General features: G+C 43.3%; 2 protein-coding genes across 3 annotated transcripts; both read right to left on the bottom strand.

Moving 5' to 3' along the window:
- Nucleotides 1-311: 311 nt before the first annotated feature.
- On the bottom strand, nucleotides 312-5,788 carry LOC133914951 (la-related protein 1B-like). The gene is made up of 6 exons (XM_062357920.1): nucleotides 5,410-5,788; nucleotides 4,851-5,316; nucleotides 4,500-4,719; nucleotides 4,317-4,407; nucleotides 1,423-1,494; nucleotides 312-1,166 (listed from the first exon to the last, which is right to left on the bottom strand). The coding sequence occupies exons 1-6, from the start codon at nucleotides 5,659-5,661 to the stop codon at nucleotides 906-908; spliced, it is 1,362 nt and encodes a 453-aa protein (XP_062213904.1). The 5' UTR covers nucleotides 5,662-5,788; the 3' UTR covers nucleotides 312-905.
- A 2,626-nt stretch (nucleotides 5,789-8,414) lies between these two features.
- LOC133914950 (ABC transporter G family member 3) lies at nucleotides 8,415-14,013 on the bottom strand. 2 transcript variants are annotated; one of them, XM_062357918.1, is made up of 12 exons: nucleotides 13,884-14,009; nucleotides 12,951-13,795; nucleotides 12,707-12,786; nucleotides 12,001-12,287; nucleotides 11,581-11,752; nucleotides 10,994-11,107; nucleotides 10,747-10,875; nucleotides 10,046-10,237; nucleotides 9,882-9,968; nucleotides 9,148-9,420; nucleotides 8,954-9,061; nucleotides 8,415-8,867 (listed from the first exon to the last, which is right to left on the bottom strand). In XM_062357918.1, the coding sequence occupies exons 2-12, from the start codon at nucleotides 13,384-13,386 to the stop codon at nucleotides 8,604-8,606; spliced, it is 2,142 nt and encodes a 713-aa protein (XP_062213902.1). In that variant the 5' UTR covers nucleotides 13,387-13,795; nucleotides 13,884-14,009; the 3' UTR covers nucleotides 8,415-8,603. The 2 variants fall into 2 exon arrangements, with proteins under 2 accessions (XP_062213902.1, XP_062213903.1); XM_062357919.1 differs by having other exon boundaries at nucleotides 8,672-8,867; nucleotides 8,954-9,042; nucleotides 13,884-14,013.
- Nucleotides 14,014-21,257: the final 7,244 nt, after the last annotated feature.

Genomic DNA, 21,257 nt, shown 5'->3' with positions numbered 1-21,257 from the left:
GAGAGAGAGTGATGGGCAGGACCAGTCAGTGACAAATAGCATAGTCATCCGTAGCATAGCCCACAGCCATTAAGCTTCGTTTCACTTGTTCCACGGAACACCAACTGCATCTCATCATTGCAATCTCAAAATGGACTGGTACATCGCCGTCTCAAACAAACCCGTTCTAATTCCAGCAATAGTTGGTGACCCAAACAGCTTTCGCTGAGGCCCACGCGTGGGGAGTAGCAGAAGAGACTCAAGCCAGGAGAGACTCCCTAGATCAAGGCACCACTAATCCACCGCAGCAACCAAAAAGCAATGACAATATGTATGCATGTGCCACAGGAGATGTGAATTAAAAAAAAAAACAGAATCATCCACCAAACAGGTCACAGGTAGCACAAGATCCAAGGCAACTCCCTGACTCTCCGAGTGAGAAAGTTCAGATCCTCCATAAAAAATTGGAGGTTTTTACATCCTATGGGAAAACTCAACAACTAGTTCGGACCGATATAGCCCCCCAATAAAACAAGGGCAGTCAGAAATCGCATATTAAGCAAGCTGCCCACAGGGGCCTGGGGCTAATAACTTGGCACTCTGTCGGGTTTTTTCCACCTTTTTTTTTGGTTCCATGTTTCCCCCCTAATCATCTTTGATGCCTCCACATACCACCTTTACTTGGCTGTCTTCTGTTTCAGCTTTTTTCACCAACCACCTGATACCTTGCACACTACACCTAATAACAAGGCAAAGCAAAATCTTACCTGACCGCCAAAAACACATTCACTTGTCAGTCTAATGCGCCCCAACAAGCATACCTCCTCCAAAAAAATTGCAAAAAAATCACTTGTACTCTGTCACTCGCGCTCAGACAAAACCCTTGCAGTCATGGTGTGAATCGGTGCCAATGTGTCTTATTGCAACTACTGGTGACCAGAATTGTCTTCAGCTACTGGTGCTTTGCCATTACCGGAAGAGGATCCATTCCGGAGGACCTCATGATGATTTTGGTCCACCGTGCTACTAGAGCTAGCAGATACATGCAGACCCATGCCTCCAAGATGTGCTGTCAGATTATTGACATCAGGGCCTGGCACAGATGCTGAGCTTGATGGAATATCAGGATTGCTCTCTCGGGGGATCACCCATTTGTCCCAATCATTTTGCTTCCTAATTTTGCCGTCCTGCATTAACACATAAAATGGCCTAAATAAGTACAAAAACCATTTGACTTCATAAGATTAAAATCTCAAAGGTCAAAACCATTCTGCAATTCCGAAATTGTGGATTCCAACTAATTATACCCCGGGGTGCTTCAAAGTGCAATTCCCAACTCCCATCGAAGGGGTAAAGCATGGAAGCATTACTTGTAACAATTATCAGTGGGCATAAATGGAACTAGATATTTTGCTGAAACTACAGCCAAATCAGAGCAAATACCTGTATTTCCAGTATAGATGAGGACTGAACTGTCTCCTTTATATACTGTAGGTCATTAGTCAGCTCCTGAACCTGCAAAAAACAATGTTGCAGCACAGTAACACAATTAACACACTCCTTCAAATATTCATGAAAACATATCGTTTTTTAGATAGCACCCTAAGTTTTCTTCATTGCTTTGCACAGATGGTGGTGGCAAGGTGGAAATGGTGTTTGTGGATAAGATGCATGAACACAGCATTGAGCAGAATGGGAAGAGGCAGATCCAGTGGCGCAAGGTGAGGGATCCTGGTGTCCACTCACAGCCGTCTGGATGCCCAGGCAATGCTGTGACAACTATGCCACATAAATCATCTTTTCGAAATCAGCGGTGTCACTGTAACACCCAAATAGCACAGACTTATCCAGAAATGCAAGTAGAAACAACTCCCACTGTCAATTGTCAAAAGTATTAATCTAAAAGACTTCCAGTGTCAATTGTCAAAAGTAATAATCTAAAAGACTTCCAGATCTATTGTGATAAGAACACTAATTTATGCCACAGGGTCCCACACTCTAGATTCAAGGTTATGATGGCCTTAGACTTGCAATAAACCGAAATGCACTGATACTTCTTCAAAAAAGCTGTCCATCTTGCTTGCTTAGCCTAAAATCAACCGTTTTATATACTAGTTTAGCTATTTAAATAAAATTTATGTATACAAATAATTCAAAATAACAAGATATGTAAGTTGCACAAAATGTATTTAAAGATCAGAGCGAAAAGGCCCTTTGGCACATACTCTCTATCAAACTATAAACCCTTACAAAAAAATCAGTTTTCAGTAGTCATTAGTTTCAACTTCTAGGAAACAGAAAAACAACAAAAACTCATACCTACTGCCACTACAGTAGGTTGTAAATGCCACTCCCCATTATGCATTCAGTGTAACAATAAACTCAAGCAAGAGCTTGCTGCTATATGAATACACATCAAACAGACGAACAAAATTTGAATTCCAAAATTATCTGTATACAATCATTTGCTGCACCTTCACATTTTCATAATCAGTTCACAATGATAGCATGGTTATGCACTTTCTCACAGATGTAATTCACTCAGAAAAACATGTAATTCACTCAGAAAAGTTAATACTGGCCATGTACGTTCTTGCATATAAAATGCAAGAAATATAGAATAATAACTTCAGCCGATACATATCAATCTGATGGTTCTCTCCCTCTCATATTCTCATATTTTATTCCTATACAACTCCAACCAGCAAACTATTGTCTCCATTTATAGGCAGAACAACCAGTATCCTAACATGCAAAAAGAGTGGTCAACTGAAGCTGAGTTGTGTGCTTCGGCGAAAAGACCTCATAAAATGTACCACGTGGCCATAAGAATAAATATGCAGTTCAGCACACAATCAACAATATGCAATAGTATGCTAGCATTTCTCACCATCCAACTCAAAATAACACCCCTACCCCACCCCACACCAAAATTAAAAAGAAGGGAAATGCTACACATATTTATATACAGCAACTTGAGAATTAATGTGGAAATTAATTTCTACATCTTCACTTTGGGTCAAAGGGATCGTCATGCATTACAAAACTTCATACATGTGAAGAGAAATCCACCTCCAAAAGAAACAATAAAAAGTAAGATTGAGGAAAAACCATCATGTACAAATGCAACTTCCATACCTGCAGAAATTGAAAACATTTATTCAAAAAAGTGATATTCTGTACAGAACCACGTCTTTTAGGCCTGATGAGCAACTTCCTCGGGGAAAAAAGAGGGATGAGAAACAAATTTGGAATAGCGCCAATCGCCCCAAGAAACTAGAATAACAAATTTGGAATAGCGCCAATCAACCAAGAAAACTAAGAGACCAAATGGGACCACAACCCCACAAGCCAAGAATTACTAGGATCGCATCGAACTTTAGTAACTAACCAGAAGTATAGCGCGATATAGATTGCACCAAAAGTCCAAAAGTAGAGCCTTCATGCACAAAAGATTAAAGATACTTCACATTTTTTTAGAGAGATCCAACTTGGTCGTAGAAAATACAGTACGGACTATAATGATTTAATAAAGGTTAGTACCTAGTACTGATCCATCATTGAGTGTGAACATCTAAACTCTCAGGACATGCCTTTTGATGAGGTTTGCATCATTCCAGTTTAAGAGGGATAATGATGTCAATGGATGGATATGTTATGAACCACTTGCTCAGTGATTGAGAAATTGTATGCATTATCCCTCCTCTTCAAGTAACTCTAAATCCGAACCATCCAGATCACATCTAGCAGACCACATCAAAGCATGCACATGCCAACACCCAAAAGATCAGTTTGCACAGATTATTTTTCGCATTAATTAATAAATAAGTTCCTATAATAAACTACAAACCTGCGACCAAAAGTTGATTTGAAGGTGGAGTCAGAATAAAATTTTCGACAAAGGAGTTCAAGCCACTATAATATGGGAAACTAGATATTAACGGTTTAACACTAACTCATTAATAGTAAAACTGCTAGTTCAAAAATTTGAAACAATGATCCATGACATGCAAGGCACTGGGGTTGTTAATATGATGGAAAGAACCAGGGTGCAGCATGCAATGACCAAACATTATATTCAACGATAAACTGTAATTAATCTTGTAGCAAAAACTAATGTGCATAATTAGTTTTACATAGCTGGGAGATGGAGTGAGTAGGAACACAATAAATTTGCTTGATCAAAAGATGCAAGTGTATCTCTGAACATGCGTTACTATAACAGATTGCCAGTATCGATAAATAGTACTGATATTGACAACAAATCAGCAACCCAAAAGTTCAATGTTTGGCAACACAGGAAACAGTGAATAGAAGACAAAAGTAGTTATGATTACCTTCTTAAAGCCAGCTATGAGAGATATATCAACCCAGCCCTGGTCATCCATATTTTGCCTCAAAAACACATCTGTACATAAGTTATCCTTGCTGTGGATCAAAGAACATGATCATGATCAACAGAAGCACACTCTTAACCAATTGATGAATTCAGTAGTGTGAAAAGATCTCAATGTAGCCACCTGAAGTAGAACTCTATCTGCTTCAGCAGCCTGGCATGTTTCTCTTCAGCATCAGGCTCAGGCTCAGGCTCAGGCTGTGGCTCAGGCGGGGCTTGAAAGTAAGGGTAAGCAGGTGGACCAACCATAGGAGGTGCAAGAGCCAGTCCCCTGAGAGCTTCTGGGGGTGGGGGAGGGCCAAAAAAGTACATTGGGGATACAGGAGACACCGGAGACGGCATATCTGGACATAAAAAATGATCGTGACAATTGATAGATACAGTATCTTGAACTGAATAAACAGCACCAAAGCAGCCAGCAGCAATAGCAGCAAAGTGGTGTCTGCAAAACCTATGAAAGCACGGATGACCTTACCATGGAACACCATGGGTCCAGCAAATGCCCGCATGGGTGAGACTGGTGGTGGCGGAGGACCCATGAACGGTGGAGCGACCGCCATCGGCGGAGGTAGGGGTGGTGCACCCCGCATGTATGGGCCCATACCGATTGGAGGAGGAGGGCCACGATAGAAGCTGTCGTATCCCCCTCTTCGCCTGCCACCAAAGCCGCCGCCGGCGGCACCACCACCACCACCATGGTGAGAAACCCCACCGCCATAGCCACCGGTGCCATTGCCCCTTCTACCGCTACCATTATTGTGGTTTCTCTGACCACCCCTGGCCCCGCCACCACCACTGCCGTGATCCCACCTACCGTTGCTCCGGTCAGGATGGTCCCTAGGGGAGTGCTCGCCGCCGCCGGCCCCGCGCCTGGCCGGCTTCTGGCGACCGTGATGGGTGGCCGAGCCGTGCTTTTGCGAATGGGATGAATTCGCGATGGCCTAAGAATACCGAGAAATGGCCATAAAGCGGTCAATCGCGCCACGAACTAGCAGATACCGGATGGAGAGCGGGAGAGTAACAAGAGATCTGACCGATGAAGCGACGGGCGCAGGAGACGAGGAGTCCGGAGGCCTGGAGGGGTCGGGAGCGGGAGCGGGCTTGGTGGTCTTGGCCGTCTCGGATAGCGCGGGCCAGTGGTTGGCGTCCATGACCCCAGGCGCAGGCGCAGGCGCGGGCGCGGGCGCGGGCGCGTCGACGACGCCGTTGGGGGCGGGGTGCCTCCAGGCGGAGCGCTTGGCCGGGGACGTGGTCGGATCAGGCGAGGCGGCGGCGGGCGGTTCCATGGCCGCGGGGGGTTAGGGTTTGCAGCGGCGGCGGTGATCCGAGGGATGGGGATGGGGAAGCGCGCGCGCACACACACACACACACTCTCTCTCTCTCTCTCTTCTGAGCTGAGCTGAGAGTCTGAGGGGCCTGACAGCGAGCGCATGGCATGGCATGGCATGGCACGGCACTGCACTGCACTGCACTGGGCCTGGTCCTCTCTGGGCAGCATTTGGGTCCAGGCCCGCGTCGCTTTCCCCGGATCTTTTTCCTTTTTTCTTCATTTTCCTACCCGCCGCCGCCTCGGTCATCCATCTCTAACTCTGAGGAGGAGGAGGAGGTAGGGGTAATATTGTCGCCGTCGTCGGAGAAAGAAGAAGGGACTCGGAGATTTTGTCGTCGTTTACTTCCAACTCCATCTGATTTCAAAGCCAATCCATCTCTTTTTGTGTTTTTCTTTGTTTGCAGGCTGATGTTGTGGCTACTACTTACTTATCCTCCTTTTACGAGGAATTTGCATCCATCTATCATTTTAGAGGTATATTTTTCATCCGTATCATCAGCTATGCTAATAACATGTGAAATTGAATCTTACATGTCAATGATTTAAGCTGATGATATATAAAAAAATATTTCTACTTTTATACGCACTACAGCTAGAGAGGTACGTACACAAATGAATACCTAGACTAGATACATCTCTGCCTTAGTTTAACTTAAGCAAATTCAAACACGACAGTACGATAGTAGTATTAAGGAAATCTTGCATCTTGGAGAGAGGAATAAGAAATGAAACCAATCTGCTGATGCTGCCATGAAAGCGAAAATAAGAATTAAAAAAAGCTCAAGTAAGACCTGCTGCATACCTCATTAAGGAACAGAGATTTTATATAGTATTGCGGAGAGGAGAGATGCTCTCGACCAACCGCCACACCGCAAATCTCTACGGATCTAGGCTGATCTTGGTATGGAGATGACGACCTCTATAGCTGATTTCTCATCTCGACAGGCTTCAATGTGATGGAATATTTGCATGCGACCGAACGGCTTGCCGATCCGAAGTTCGACTTCGAACCTGCACCTTATTTAAAACCTCTAATATAGACTCTGGAAAGAAAACCCAGCTGTAAAATAAATAAATAAAAGAATGTGAAGGAATTTCTAGTCCTAATCGAGGAGGAGTAGGAGATTAAAAGCCATGGAGATGGCTCCACGTGTCATTCAGTCAAGGTCAACTAGCCACGTGCCCAACGGTAGGCCGCAAATAAATAAGTAAACGTTGGACCTGGCCCAACTCCTCTACCCTGCTTCCTCTTCTTCCTCCTCCGACCACGCTGAGTCGTTCTGCTCACACACCATAACCACCACGCACCGCAATTAACACAGCCAGACCAGCCGTTAATTTGCTTAATCGATTGCGTTCTAACTGATGCATGCACGAATTGAAGCCGCCGGAATCGACGGTGGCGCTCAAGATCCGGCTGCATTGACCGGATCAAACGCAGCGCCCAAAAGATGAGAAGTTATCTATCGAATTGACGGGACGGGACCCCCTCTGCTCGCTCATCAAGCTCCATCTATGGTTGCAATGCAGGGCAGGGGTGAAGCAGGTGACGGTGGACAAGGGCAAGAAGCAGGTGACGAGAAGGAGGACAAGTAAGGCCGCAGCTGCTGGAGATGATAATCATGAGGCCAGCAGCGGAAACAAGAAGCAGCAGCAGCAGGGAGAGGCTGACGACGAGAAGGAGCTGGGCACGCACGGGGTTCAGCTGTTGAGCGACGAGAACCCCAACGCGTGCTCTGTCATGTGAAATCAAATCATAGATAAGTCGCCGCAGCTGTTGAGTACGAAGTATATCGGTCTCGACAGCTGCTACGACTACTTGTTCTTCTCGTACGCCTGGCATGATTGATTCCCGCATTGCATCGGATGCATAGCCTGCTAGAGTAGTACCCCTACAGTGATAGTTGCCTCTGATCTGCCTCGTGGTGAGCGCCGGCGCTAAAATTTCCTCGGGAACGGCGCGGCGCCATTGTTACTGGATCGGAGTGTCAGACAAATGACATGGCGCCATTGCCATCAATCTTACTATCTATACGTACCTGCAGGCTGCATCTGCATAGCCATGGAGCTCGATCGAGGTAGGAATCAAGCGCGCCGGCGCCAAGCATGTACCTAAGGCTGTGTTTGCTTGTCCGAAGAATCCAGAAGTACAAAAAGGCTGCCTGCTAAACTGTTTTTTCGAAAAACCTCAAAGCTAGAGAATGTACTAAAAGCTAAGAAGTAAACCATTTTAGTTATATTAAAAAGCTAAAAAGTTATTAAAAATTATAGTAAAAAACAACCAACTAGAAACTAAAGGCTAGCTTTTCAGTAAAAACCCAAAAATATCAACCTAGGAAGGCAAGCAAACAGGAACTGTAGACGCGGAGACGGCGAGAGTGTACAACGTTTAGGATGCTTGCTTCATTATTAGGCTTCTCTTGCCATTGACATGGATATCATCCTCTCCACCAACTACAACAACAATGGAGGTCATCTCTCTGCCTGCGAGTTCAGAGCACACCTGCAGTGAGCTTGTAAATTAACTTGCTCTGGCTTTTATTCCTGGAACAAGGTAAATTGTTCTGCATTTTATTTGATCCAAGAGAAAATCGACCGTGCGTATGTCATGTAACAGGTTCAATTTCTACAATTCACAGAAGCAAAATCGATCCAGTCCAAAGCAAACAAAGTGAAGCCTGCCTGGTGGGAAACAACAAAGCTGCATGATTTACAAGACAAGAAGAGCAACCCCATGATTCCATTGTCAATCGGTGATACATACGGTAGCAGTGTGCCTCTGTGCACCTGCATTTCTTTGTTTTCATGGGTTAGATACGCAACTAGTCAACCAATATGCGTATACATGCATATATGGACATAAAAATGAACCCAACAAAACCCTACAACAAATGGCAGTCACTTCGCAGTAGCCGTATGAACACTCTGCCAGCAAGACCTCCAGTTGCCAAGCCTGGCATGTTTCCTTACTTTTAGACGAAGCAAGATGTACAAAAGAATTCGGTACCCGATTGCCATCAGAAGCAAAACCAGGAGGTTCACCCACTTGGCGTTTGGCGAAGAAGAAATATCATATGAGCCTCGGACGGCTTGGACACCAGGTATAGTCCTTATCTGTCCAACAGCGAATGATGTACCGACGTACTCATTTTCAAGCAAGCCCTGAAAAATTGTTTAACGGATCATGTATAAGTCATGCCAATCCAAAATGAGATATCAGCATAACCTTCTGTAAGATGGTAGGTTACCTGGACGGCGTACGTGTGAAATGAAATGAAGGACAATGGGTAATTCCATACAGAATTGGGTAAGGTTTCTCGCATTCGAAAGTATCCAGCTACAAGCATCATGATAACCTAAAATGTTAACAAAACTGTGCTTATTCAATGTTGATTAATTGAAAAATGCGTATGCTTAAACAAAGAGTGCTAGGAATACTTACGTATAGGCAAATGAGAGTTGAGGTGCATTTGTACGTATCGAGCCAGATGTATGAGATAATCATCATAAGCGCTTCATTAGCTAACAGGCACATAAAGATGGTGATTACAAAGTACATCAGGAAGCTGAACTCATTCCTGAGCCCTATCAGGAAGTAGAAAACCAATGACGAAGAAATGGAGACCAGAAATAGGAAAGGAATGCTTGACAGGAAGTGCCCTAACAGGAAGACCATTGTTCCAGAATGCCGGTTAGTTTCTTCATGGGAATAAATCTGCATAGGAGAAACAAAACGTTAATAATCCTAGCACAGACAACAGTCCATTTAAATGGATTTTTAGCTCATTGCAAATTCAAAGATTTCTATTCTAGTAACTGAGCCTAACTTAATTGGTTGAGGGTGTGGATGTACACCTAAACCACCCAAATTCGAGTCTCCTTGGCACGAATTTGAGTGCCTATTTAAAAAAAATGGTTGTATGCATCTTGGACTTCTTAACGTCTTGTTGATGCTAAGGCCGGAAGTTGTGCTTCCATTATCTAAAAAAATCCAAGGATTTGCCTGGAGGTACTAGGACATAACATCTCTTACATGCATGAATCTACAGTCACCAAAGAGACAGCCTCCAACAAGAAATCTTGAAAGTAGAATTACATTTGTGCAGCAACCAGGGCATTACCAAAATGTTGCAATATTTAAGCAGCACATGCACCATTTAAAGATAGAATATTCACCTTGACCTCGTCAATATGAGCGGGTACTCCAGAAACACTTAGAAGGATGATAAATGATACAAATGCAAATATCGCAGAAACCCTTGCCTGTGAAAACAAAGTGAACTTTCGTCACCAAATCACAAATTCAATGAATCAAAACATAACAACGTAATCATACTGACCATTACAGATGATAATGAATGACCAATATCGGTAAATATCGTGCCGATTGACAGAGCAATAAACATATACAAGGCAAGTCTGCTCCAGTAGTACTTCCAATCTCTTGACATAATTAACAGAGATCTCCAGGTTAGAACCAATATTCTTGTTGCGTCATTGGCCCTGCCTTTACTTTTTATGTAAGGACCTTCCTGCATCACACCACATGGAAAAACCAAGAGGGAACCATGGGTTAGCAAATGTTATATAAACGGAATTTCTGGGTACAATTTAACTGTTCTAAATTAAGGAGTGTGTATTAGATGCATGGTTAAGATTACTCTAGGCCACACCAAATGCCAAGTTCCTATTGAATATCTGGATTGGAATGAAAATCTCCTTGGAAACAGAATACAGTATTGTCGATCATTCTAAAGGAGCTCAAGATAAATTTTCAAGAGTCGTTGTGCCTTATAGTTACTTGATTATACACTACTTGCAAGGAAGCAACTTCAAACGAGTCAGGATACAGGACTGGAAAAAGGCCTTATTCTCATTGCTATGCATACTGCAGAGTGCTATTCTGCATTGTAAAATTTAACCCAACATGGGGTGATTCTCACTCTGACTCTATGATCTTCAACAAGTATCAAGTATGTCTGCATGCAGGATGAAGGGATGGCATCAATAACTCATATGTCATACAAGCGTGCAGTGCTACCTTCTCTGTCAGCTTTGCAATCATTGATTCAACTGCAACAGAGTCAGCTGATTGTTTGTAAGTTGCTTCGAGTGTCCGAATTGCCACTGCTGTATCCATGCTCACTGACGAAAAATCACCTTGATCATCCTGTTAATAACTAAAAAGGTCTTTATCTCTTACGACCAAGGCAGATTTCTCCATTGAGTTGATTGAAACTACTGAGGATAAAAACCAAAGATGGTGTCAAAATGAATCCAAAAGATACCTGTAAATTCTTGCACATGGCTATGATTCTGTCGAAGTCAGTATTGATAGCCCGCAAGAAGTGATCAGATGGACTTTGCATGATTGGGCATGGAAATCCAGCGTTTGAGAAGTGCTACAGTAGAATAGGCAAAATAAGGAGAGTTTTGAATGCTATAGGTTGCAAAGATGAGAGATACATCTGGAATCAGAAAACAGAGTGCTCTGCAATAGGAATCAAGAGAGCAACAACAGAGCAATTAGACAGCTAGCAGTAGTAAGAATCATGCAAGCAACCGCAACCTCGTGGATTTATCTTCTTTTGTTAAGGAAGATTTCGTGTAACTACTACTTTACTCATCTTTATTTATTTGTTTCTCGCAATGTTACTTGTACACTTTAGTGGTTGTCTGATTCAGAAAATTCCAGAAAATAATTCTGTACAGCTACTCCTGGTATCAATGCTACACACTACAGAACTCAAGTAATTCTGGCCGCACAATGAGACGCCATAGTTTCATTGAAGTGGTAAATTGGTAATACAATTAGAATGTACATGAGCATCGAGCAGAGCTAGGAATTCACACTATGTAAAAACAATTCACTCACCTGTAGGCAAGCCAGTGTTTCTCCAAAAAAGAGCGTGTTCCCATTTGAAAGCAAGCAAATTCGATCAAAAAGTCCAAAAACCTCTGTGCTGCTTTGATACATTGTGAAGATGACCGTGCATCCTGTGCTTGCAAGTTTCTTCAATGTGACCATCAAGAGCAGTGCAGAAACACTGCAACAAGACAAACAAAAGAGAAGTTATATCAAACAAGTTTGCAGTTTGCACCTCAGTCTACAACTATACAATGATATGCAAAGGTATCATCTACAGTAGACCATCGAATGCTACTAATCTACTGAATAATCATGTGATAATTTTCATAACAGTCCATGCTACATCAATATCGCACAATCATGTACGCATGTTTCTTTTTGAACCGAAGCCAGAAAAGGGAATCATGAAGAGCGTTGGCTACGGACCTGTCAAGGTTATAGAGAGGTTCATCAATAAATATAACGTGTGGTCTCATGACAAGCTCTCTTGCGATGCTGACCCGCCTTCTCTCTCCAGTAGGAAGCCTCTTCATAAAACAGTGTCCACCAATGAGCTTGTCAGCATGGTCACCTAACGACATGGCTGCGATAGCATCATCCACTATGGACTTCTTCAAAGATAAGAAACCAGGAAGCTGCAGGAGTGCCGAGTAGTACAGCATCTCACGTACTGTGAGAGACTCGATTAGCACATCGTCTCGATCAACATAGCCCTACAAATGCTCCAACAGCAGACACAAATGATATATTGTAGTATACAGTACGACTTGAATATGCCTGCCAGTACTAATATTCTCAACATCTGTAATCGTACAAAGCTTATAGATTGGTGGACAAATGCAATGATACAGATGGAAGAACTTTGTCATAGTAGTATTCAGTTATTGGGTTTGATACAATCCACAGGATTAAATTGTTTCGTGGCTCTATCTTGAAACAAATACCCTTTTAGCATATAATTAGTTTACTACTTGTTGGAATTTTCTTGTAGGAAGTTCAGAAGAAGAAAAAAAAATCCAATTTTGAGTTTTTCCTTAATGTAATAATTAAATGGACTGGAAATTGCAAACGACCCACCCACTGAAAGCGTTGAAAGCATGCATCTCAGATGTGATTAAGAGAAGGAGCTTACATATGATCCGTACGGTAAGCGAGACTTGGCGCCATTGACAAAGACTTCACCGTACATCCTCTCGGCGCCACTCAGCCTCCCTGATGGTGCGAGGAGAGGCAGAGCAGTCAGCATCGAAGAATTAGAGTCCAAATCAAGGTATAAACTAAGCGTTGTGCTTTAATTTTTTGGAAGTTACTAGTAAGCTCCCTAGTGAAGCACACACAGAGTACAGGCGTAGTAAGTAGGAAGTGCTAGTGGTAACCTGCGATTGCTCGGAGCAGGGTGGATTTTCCGGAGCGAGCGGGCCCCATGATGACGGTGAGCGTGGCCGGCAGCGCGTAGCCGTTGGAGCTCTTGACGACGCGGTCGGAGTAGCGGTGGCGTTTGTGGTCCCTGAGGGAGACGGTGAGCTCCTTCCAGACCAGGGTGGCCCCAGCTACCTTGCGCTCCCTGCATGCAGCAGCGCCAGAGGCGGAGGGCTCGGGGGGGAGGGAGGGTGATGGGGACGGGTAGGCGCTGCTGTTGATGGAGGCGGAGGCGGAGGCGGAGGCGGCGGTGGCGAGGTGGATGTCGTCCCAGTCGGGGGAGTCCTCGAAGGAGATGGGGCGGCGGAGCGCGCCGGGCTTGGGCAGGTAGTAGCGCGCCGGACTGCTCGCCGACGAGGAGGAGGAGCGGTACTGCTCCGACGACGCCTCCATTAGTCTTCCCTAGTCGCAACTAGCCAAGCCTCCTGCTCCTAGGATGATTGCCGTTGCTGTCTGCTCTCTTCACTTGTTTTCTTTTCTCCAACATGGCAGATTGGCTTTTGCCTTTCCGCTTTTGATTTTCTCTTCTTTTCTCAACAATAACAACAACAATAAAGAAAGGAGAGAGAGGAGAGACAGCGCTCTTGCCTTTACTTTGGCCTTTGCTAATCACTACTTGACCCCTGTTGGTGTTGCTCTGGCATTTCAATCCATGTTTCGCAGTGCATTATACTAGTTTTTATTTTTAGTACTCCATCTCATCATCTGTAATAAGAAAGAAGATTTACCTTAGATTCGACAGTGTAGTCAACTCAGATCAGATCAGATACAGATGGAGCGTTGCCTTGCGTGGTTGCAGGTCCTGCAATTGCAAACTCTTCAGTAACAGTAAGGTAGTGTGACATGTGATTGGAGACAGGGCCCACTTTGCAGAGGTCGAGTACACTTACTCTTACTCTACTTTACTATGCTGGTTGGGAGTCGAGCCTCTGCATCAGGCAGGCTCAGTTCAGTGGCGGACAGGCAGGCCCTCACAGGTCACAGGTCACAGCTGCACCTCTCCTCTCCCTAATTTCTTCTTCTTCTTTTTTCACTCCCGTTTCCCCGTGCTGCGGAGAGAGGAAGACGACACATTGACAGAGGAGGTGACCCCAGATCAAGTCAGACCAGATTGTGACAGAGACGACCGCCAGTCAACCCATCCCCGCCTTCCTTCTTTCTGCTCTACTTGAAAGATATAAATGTGGATTAAACTGATTTGTTACAGCTTCTTTTAAGTGCTAGCACTTTCATTTCCTCTTTGCTCTTAGTACGTATTCCAATTCCCATGCATAGAGAGGCAATGCATGCCCAAAAGCGAAAGGATGCAAAGATTCTTCCTTCCTTCCTTCCTTCAAACTCAAGTTATCAGCCCGTTAGCGTGACTTCATGTGACAAGTATATTACACAGCAGTGCCTCTCACCAATCCTTCTTGCATTTTTCAATGCCTTAATTTAGAACTTTTTCAAATAATATTATTTTAATGGACAATTCCAGAAATATGACCTGTTTTTTTATATAAAAAATGTAGGAATACAAGCTTGTCAGCCTTTCGAGTGCCTATTAAGGGGTTTCACCTATCAGTTTGCCGACTTAGGATGTTACAATATTTGGGTGTCCGACAAGGTGGGAACACATATCCACGTGCCCAATCGGTGTGCACGTGGCACTTTTCGTCATTTGCATGGCTAAGAAGAAGCCACGTTGCCCTATCGGCAATCCTACTACCGAAATCAGGTTCGAGATGTTGATAGGTCCCCAGACTAAATCGTGTCGCGACTTTTCCCTCCCCATTCGACTTCATCTTCCTCACGCGCGACAGCGGCGAGAGAGCGGCGGTGGCCCTAATGGCGATCGGGAGAGAAAAGGAGAGAGAGAGAGAGAGGCGGCGAGGGAGGAGCAAAGCCTGAGGGGAGAGAGAGAGAGAGGGCGCCGGGCTTGCACGGGTCATCCGTTGTCGACCGATGAAAGGTTTTCCTCTTGAAAACAATTTTGGCTAGCCATTGTAGTAGAATAAAGTTTAGACATGTAGATCTAGGGTTTATAAATATATCCATTAGAGATTTATTAAATTCTAGAAATGTAGCAATTATCCATAGAGAAATGTTTAGAAATTATTTTAATTGTAGTAATCGTGATTGATATTGATGATATTGTTTATTTTAATTGTAGCAGTTCGTAGATGTTAAAAATCAGACTTTAGCTTATACTTTGTAACATTTTTTAGTTCGCGTATTATATTTTCGGTATTGTAGGTAGTAATTGTTAAATTAGCTGGTGCTTATTAACTTGACGTTATATCAGGAATATTGGTAATAGTGGATTTCAAAGCTTTTTACATAGATAATTATGGAGGCTAATGTGATAGTTGAGTAGACTTGAGCAATTTTCAGTATGTGGGCACTAGCCTGAGTGACCCTGAAGAAATACGGCATAGAGATGTGAAGGCATAACTCCATAATTTGTTGCAAGTTAGTCTGTTACATCAATGTTTGCAGTGAAGTTTATGATTCCTAGGAAGCGTGGAACAGAGTGAAAGTGGGAATTAATGGAGACTTTCTATTAGAAACACCAAAAGCAATTTATGAGTACTGGGTTGAAACAGGGGTTCATATTGAGTCCACGCAGGAGTTGGTGGAGTATAATGTTGTTTCGCAAGATTTACACGACGAAGAATATGAAGACCTGATGGCTATTTGCCGATATAACACATAACCAAACACCCTCCTCTCTATAATTTGATGCACAACTCTTTTGCATATTTCACTTGTGCTAACTCTTCCACCTCTTTGTAAGTTCCTACAGTGGCTAGACACCGATGAGGAGAGAGCACTTTTAGTGGTTCATGAAGGAGAAGAGGCAAGAGGAGGAGCACAGGCGTAGGTAGGAGGAATGCAAGCATAGAGAGGACGAGGCACGCCGCGCTAGGAGGTGTGTGAGGCAGATAGGGAGAGGAAGCATGTCACATCCTAAATCCTTAATTATGAAATTAAACACAATCACGTTTCTTAAGCATTATGTCTAGTCTTGTGTAATTTAATTTCGGAACGCTGATGCAATTCATCTAAAGTCAATTGTACGAGATAATAAATTCAGGAGAGAAAATAACGAAACTCACAATTAAAACGGACCCTTTTTTTTACATGTGGGCCTCACATGTGGGCCCACCACCCTAACCACCTAGAGGGGCAGCAGCCACCTGCTCCCTCTCTCTCTCCCAAACTCCCCCATGCATACCTCTCCCTCTCCAGCTAGCCAAAGCAAGGGAGGAGCTCCCCCTCTCACTCCCTCTCAAGCATTCTCTCCCTCTCCCCAAAATTCAATCTTAGGAGAAGAATTTGAGGTATGCATATGGTATCCACACGATCACAAACTCATGAGCTACTCATCAATCCAATTCGTTTTTGTTTTCATAGAGGAATCGAGTTGTTCGTGAGTTCTTTAGATGTTCTTAAGTTTTTGGAGTAAAATGTAGATTTAGGCGAATTTGAGCTATGAAGTCATGTTGCTAGGTTGACGAGTGAGTTCCAGACTCCTTGAACTATCCCTAGCATGTTTCCCATAGGCTTGAAGAGGCTCGCAAATCAAATTGACCCTAAAATCCTCTCGAAAATGACTGTTCTGGACAACCCAGATACTCCGAGTTCAATAGGAGAAAGCCCATTGGATTATATTCAAAAATCGTTAGGGTTTTGGGTGTAAGTTGGGTCTAGAATCCTTTGAATAAACCATAAACAAGTTTATATAGTGTAGATCTGTCATGCGAGTCAAATCGCCGAGGGAAATTTTTGAGAATGTCTAAGTCTGCCCCACCTAGATAATCCACGTAAGCCCGGAAGGCCCGGGTTAAACCGACGGATTTAACCGAGCACCCTCGCTCGAAGACTCACCCAGATAGTCCGGACCAAACCAGAGGTTCATGGTTAAATTGAAAATGGCTAACAGAGAACCTTCTCTCAGAGGTTGGCCTGGAGACTCCGGAACCCGGCTACTCCGAGTCAACCCGGATACTTCGGCCTCCTGATATTTTTCTGACTTTGTGTAGATCGTTTAGTGTGACATTAATTCGTGTGTCTTGCACATCTAACATGTTTTTATGCATATTGTGGCATGCATTGTTGCACTTTAATCATACTGATCATTGCATGCGTTCTTCTCTAGTGAGCGGAGAACCGACGCGTGACCCGGTGGTGATTAAAGACGATGCCCATCTCCCTGAATTTTGCGAGTGTTGCGCGGGTAGCATAAGGCAAACTCTAGAGCAACAAGGAAAGCATCTAAGCATACGTATCCCAATACTTTGGATCTTATATGGTATAAATTGATAAATATGCCTTATATATGTATGCATGAGTTTGAGTCGATGTCGGAATACGGTGGGTAGAACCCATGTAGATGCATGATCTTTTCCTTCAATTGTTGTTGATCCATATCCTTGTATCATGGGCATAATCATGTTAATGTCTAACTTAAAATGTGATATGAGTTACTTAGTATTGCATAGGTTTACGGTAGAAGTCGAGCGGTGAAATATTTCATCGTTCACGAGTATAGGCTTAATAATTACTTACACAATGATATTGATGATGAGTTAATGAGTGGTGAGTATGAGATGAGATGTGAGCTGTGTTAGGGGTATCATCTGCCCTGGAGGAGGTTCCCGGGGTAGTTCGGAGAAGGAGCCTAGATACTGTAGACCGCTTTATATCAGTTAAGCACCGATCGTTGGCCGCCGTTGGCTTAAGTACTTACCGTACTCACCACATGCCGATCTAATGATAAGGCAAGCCGAATACCTTTGTATCTGTTATCATTTGGGCCTGAACATCGACGGTGTGAGGGGGCGGGCTTGGAAGAGATATTTAGTTTGCTCCGGGAGTAGTTCTAGATACCTCTGCACCGAGCGATGCATGTATCAAATGGTTTGGGCTTATTGGGAAAGGTTGTCACAAGTACCTCCTTGTGTGCACTTTAGTGGGTGGCACAAGCCGAATGGTCATCGTCTCGTGTGGGTAAAAAAGTATCCCCATGCAGGGTGTAAAAACATTTTGAAATGCTGCGCTTTCGGTCATGAGCATGCCTTCTGTCCATGCGCACCATCGTAGAGTTCCGTTGTAGATTGTGGTTGATTGTGTTGGTTATGGTGAAGATGGTTCATGTTACATATATGTTCGTTATGGTTCCAGTTACAATTATGTACAGTTGGTCTTTGCAGGGCATAATGGTATTGTTGTTAGTTAAGTTTAGGTGCTCACACATGTATGTGTCAAGTTGCTTTTGCATGTAAATTTTACTTAACCATATGTCCGTTTTTTTGCTAACATCCAAATGCATGATCTTTGGAGTTAGGCTAATTATAAGTTGCCCATTATGGATTAAGTCTTGCTAGTACCTTCGTACTCAGCTGCTGTACAGTTTTTGCAGGTGAGGAGGAGTTGGTCTTTGGCTACTTCACCCCTGTCGAAGGTGGTGGTGGCATAAGTAGTGCATCCTACTCTATTGGCGTGCTTTTGTGATTGAGCCTAAGGGCATGTGGCTCCATCCTGCTTTTGTTATATTGTTTTAGTCTTCCGCTTCGTAGTTTTTTTCAGGTTAGGAGTTGAGCAGGTTTTAGTCTACTCCTAACTCTCTTTTACTATAAATTGTAATAACTTGATAAATCCTTAATAATTTGTAATGTAATTTAATTATTTGCTTTCTCTTAAACTGTGTTGTGATGCTATATGTTATAAAGGCATGTGTTCTGATCCTGAAAGTAAACACGTACATGAACTACCGTTATAGCATTCTGGTTAATCATCGAGGTTGTGATTGTGAATAATGATCCTCCTGATGATTAACTAGAATACTGTTTGGACGGTTCCCCCCATAAAACACGAGAGTGCCCGTCACATGAAAGATGGACTAGATACTTTGAGAAAGGGGAAATATCCATGTTGTACTCAGTAGAGCCTCGAGTTCTATCTAAAAAAACAATCCCTAGGATATGCTAGGTTTAACTCCGTTACATGATTAGGTTAGTTACGATGTGTTAGCTTGTTTATGATTAGGGTACGTGGTCAGTGCATGTTACCATGTGTACTGTAGAGTAGAAATGCAAACATTTGTAATCAATTATACCCTACGCACGATGTATTTCTTAATTTCATATATCAATATGGCTGTCAGGTTTCAATTCCAAAAACTTATATTTGTAGTTAAAACAGTTGTGCGTATTATTGTCTTTATATTTTTTAAATTACTTTCTTTACACATGAAACAACAAAGCATAAGAAGCTTAAAAAAAAGTTAAAACAAGCATGTAGTTATTTGGTAATACGACATGTCTCTCGGCAATTCGATACCCGACATGCCTGTCACCTCCCAGTCAACGCGACAAGGTTTTTTCGTGCGAGAAATGGGTGTTAGCAGTCTTGTTAGTATATGGAGTGCCGATAGGCTCTGTCAGCATTCACGAAGTCCAACGAGAGGTAAGTCTGCCTCCACACGGTTGCCACATCCGTCTGTTAGTGTTTCGTATGCCGAAACCCCCTAGTCGGCACATGAGTCATGACAGGTTTATATTCATGCAATTTTCCGAAAACATGATCTATTTCTAAAATTATCCATTAAAACAATATTATTTCAAAAAAATTCCTTAACTTACTTGTGTCTTTTCTTTTCCTCGTCACAGTCTGCATAGACTCCTTTCAGTTGGCACATCGAGTTATTGTCAGTAACTTTCAGGATTCATATTGTCTTGAGAGTGTTTTCTCTAAAAAAAGATGGGCACATAAGCTACTCCTAATTTGTCGTTTCAAACATTACAAGTGCGTGCGTCAATATTTTTTTTTTCTCGAAACACAGGAGAGCTGCACATATTTGTATTAAGAAGAAATGATCATAAGCGTGACTTATACAACGACCGTAGGAAGGTCATGAAGGAATACTATAAATGAACTTATACAAGGAACAAAACAACTAAGAGGATGTAAAAAAGCGCTTGCTAAACTAGGGCACTGAAACTACTGAGATGCTCCAAGAGAGTGTAGAGGTTCTTTGTTCTGGCCTGACACCATTGATCTGTGTCCTCCGAATGAGTGCAACCAAGTCGTCCAATGAATTGTGCCGTCTATTGAAGACGATATCTGTCACACCCGGTTTTAAAAGAAACAACCAGATGTATTCCACATGTATGCCAGGATAAAGTTTTACATACATGCAGCGATATCATTAGTGATAACATAAACTGTGTCTTAAATAATGTAAATATTCCTTACAAAAGGACCCGAATGTCTGAAAGAAAATACTAATAAATCTTCAAATGGCAGCGGAACACCCATCCATCCACAGGCGTTGTCCGGGGGAAACACCAGCCTAGGACATGGTCTTCAATCGACGCCTTCTTCCTTCTAGAATTCAGCGTCCTCGCCCGGGACTTCCTCGAAGACTTCACCTTCTGAGCAGCATCCGAGGGTAGGGAAAAGGTAAGTGTGAGTACATAGAGTACTCAGCAAGTGGAGGAAAAATATGACATGCAGGCTATTGACAAGGTAAAGTCAATTTGGGGATTACTGCAACTATGCTCAGCTAAACCAGACTCAAACAACCTAGCAACCTATTTACTAGGTTTATATTCCAGCAATTAGAGAACATAGCTCATCGGATACCATCCGACTACCAGACTCACCAGATATCCCATATCCGGCTACCGACTCATCGGGAGTGCCACCACCCGACTACCCCAAACCAACCCTTAAGATTCCCATCTAATCATGAAGAAGTCCAAGCCGCTCTTGACCGTGAGCATGGCTGATCGATCAGTTTATTTACTCTGCAGAGTTTGCACACTTTACCCACGAGTCGTTATTCCTGTTTTGCCTTACACTTCCGGGGTGTATGGCCAGGGTCTCACTACAAGGCCGTTACAAAGTGCCTCCACATCTATAAGCACCCACTGAGGTTTCACAGCTAACAGGGATTCCATCCACTGCAGAGACCCCCTCTTGTGCCACTGAACCAACCATTGGTGCGTACAAAATGTGGAGAACACTAATTACTTAGCCAGGCCGTACCCATATAGGCCTCATGGTTGTGCTGTTTTGCTAGGTTACAGGCTCCAAGAACCGGTCCTTAGGATCCCACACAAGAACGTACACAAACCCTACTGTGTAGCTCCACCACATACTAGCCATCCAGTTGGGATCCCTAAATTCAAGTTACTACAAGATTATCATCTCCCCAAGTATTTGTTTCATAGTCATTAGTCATAATTCATAATAATTCTAAACCCTGACTACACTAG

The sequence above is a fragment of the Phragmites australis genome, chromosome 4 (assembly GCF_958298935.1).
Source record: "Phragmites australis chromosome 4, lpPhrAust1.1, whole genome shotgun sequence".
In the NCBI taxonomy this organism is placed as follows: Eukaryota; Viridiplantae; Streptophyta; class Magnoliopsida; order Poales; family Poaceae; genus Phragmites; species Phragmites australis.
This window is presented reverse-complemented; position numbering and strand designations above follow the sequence as displayed.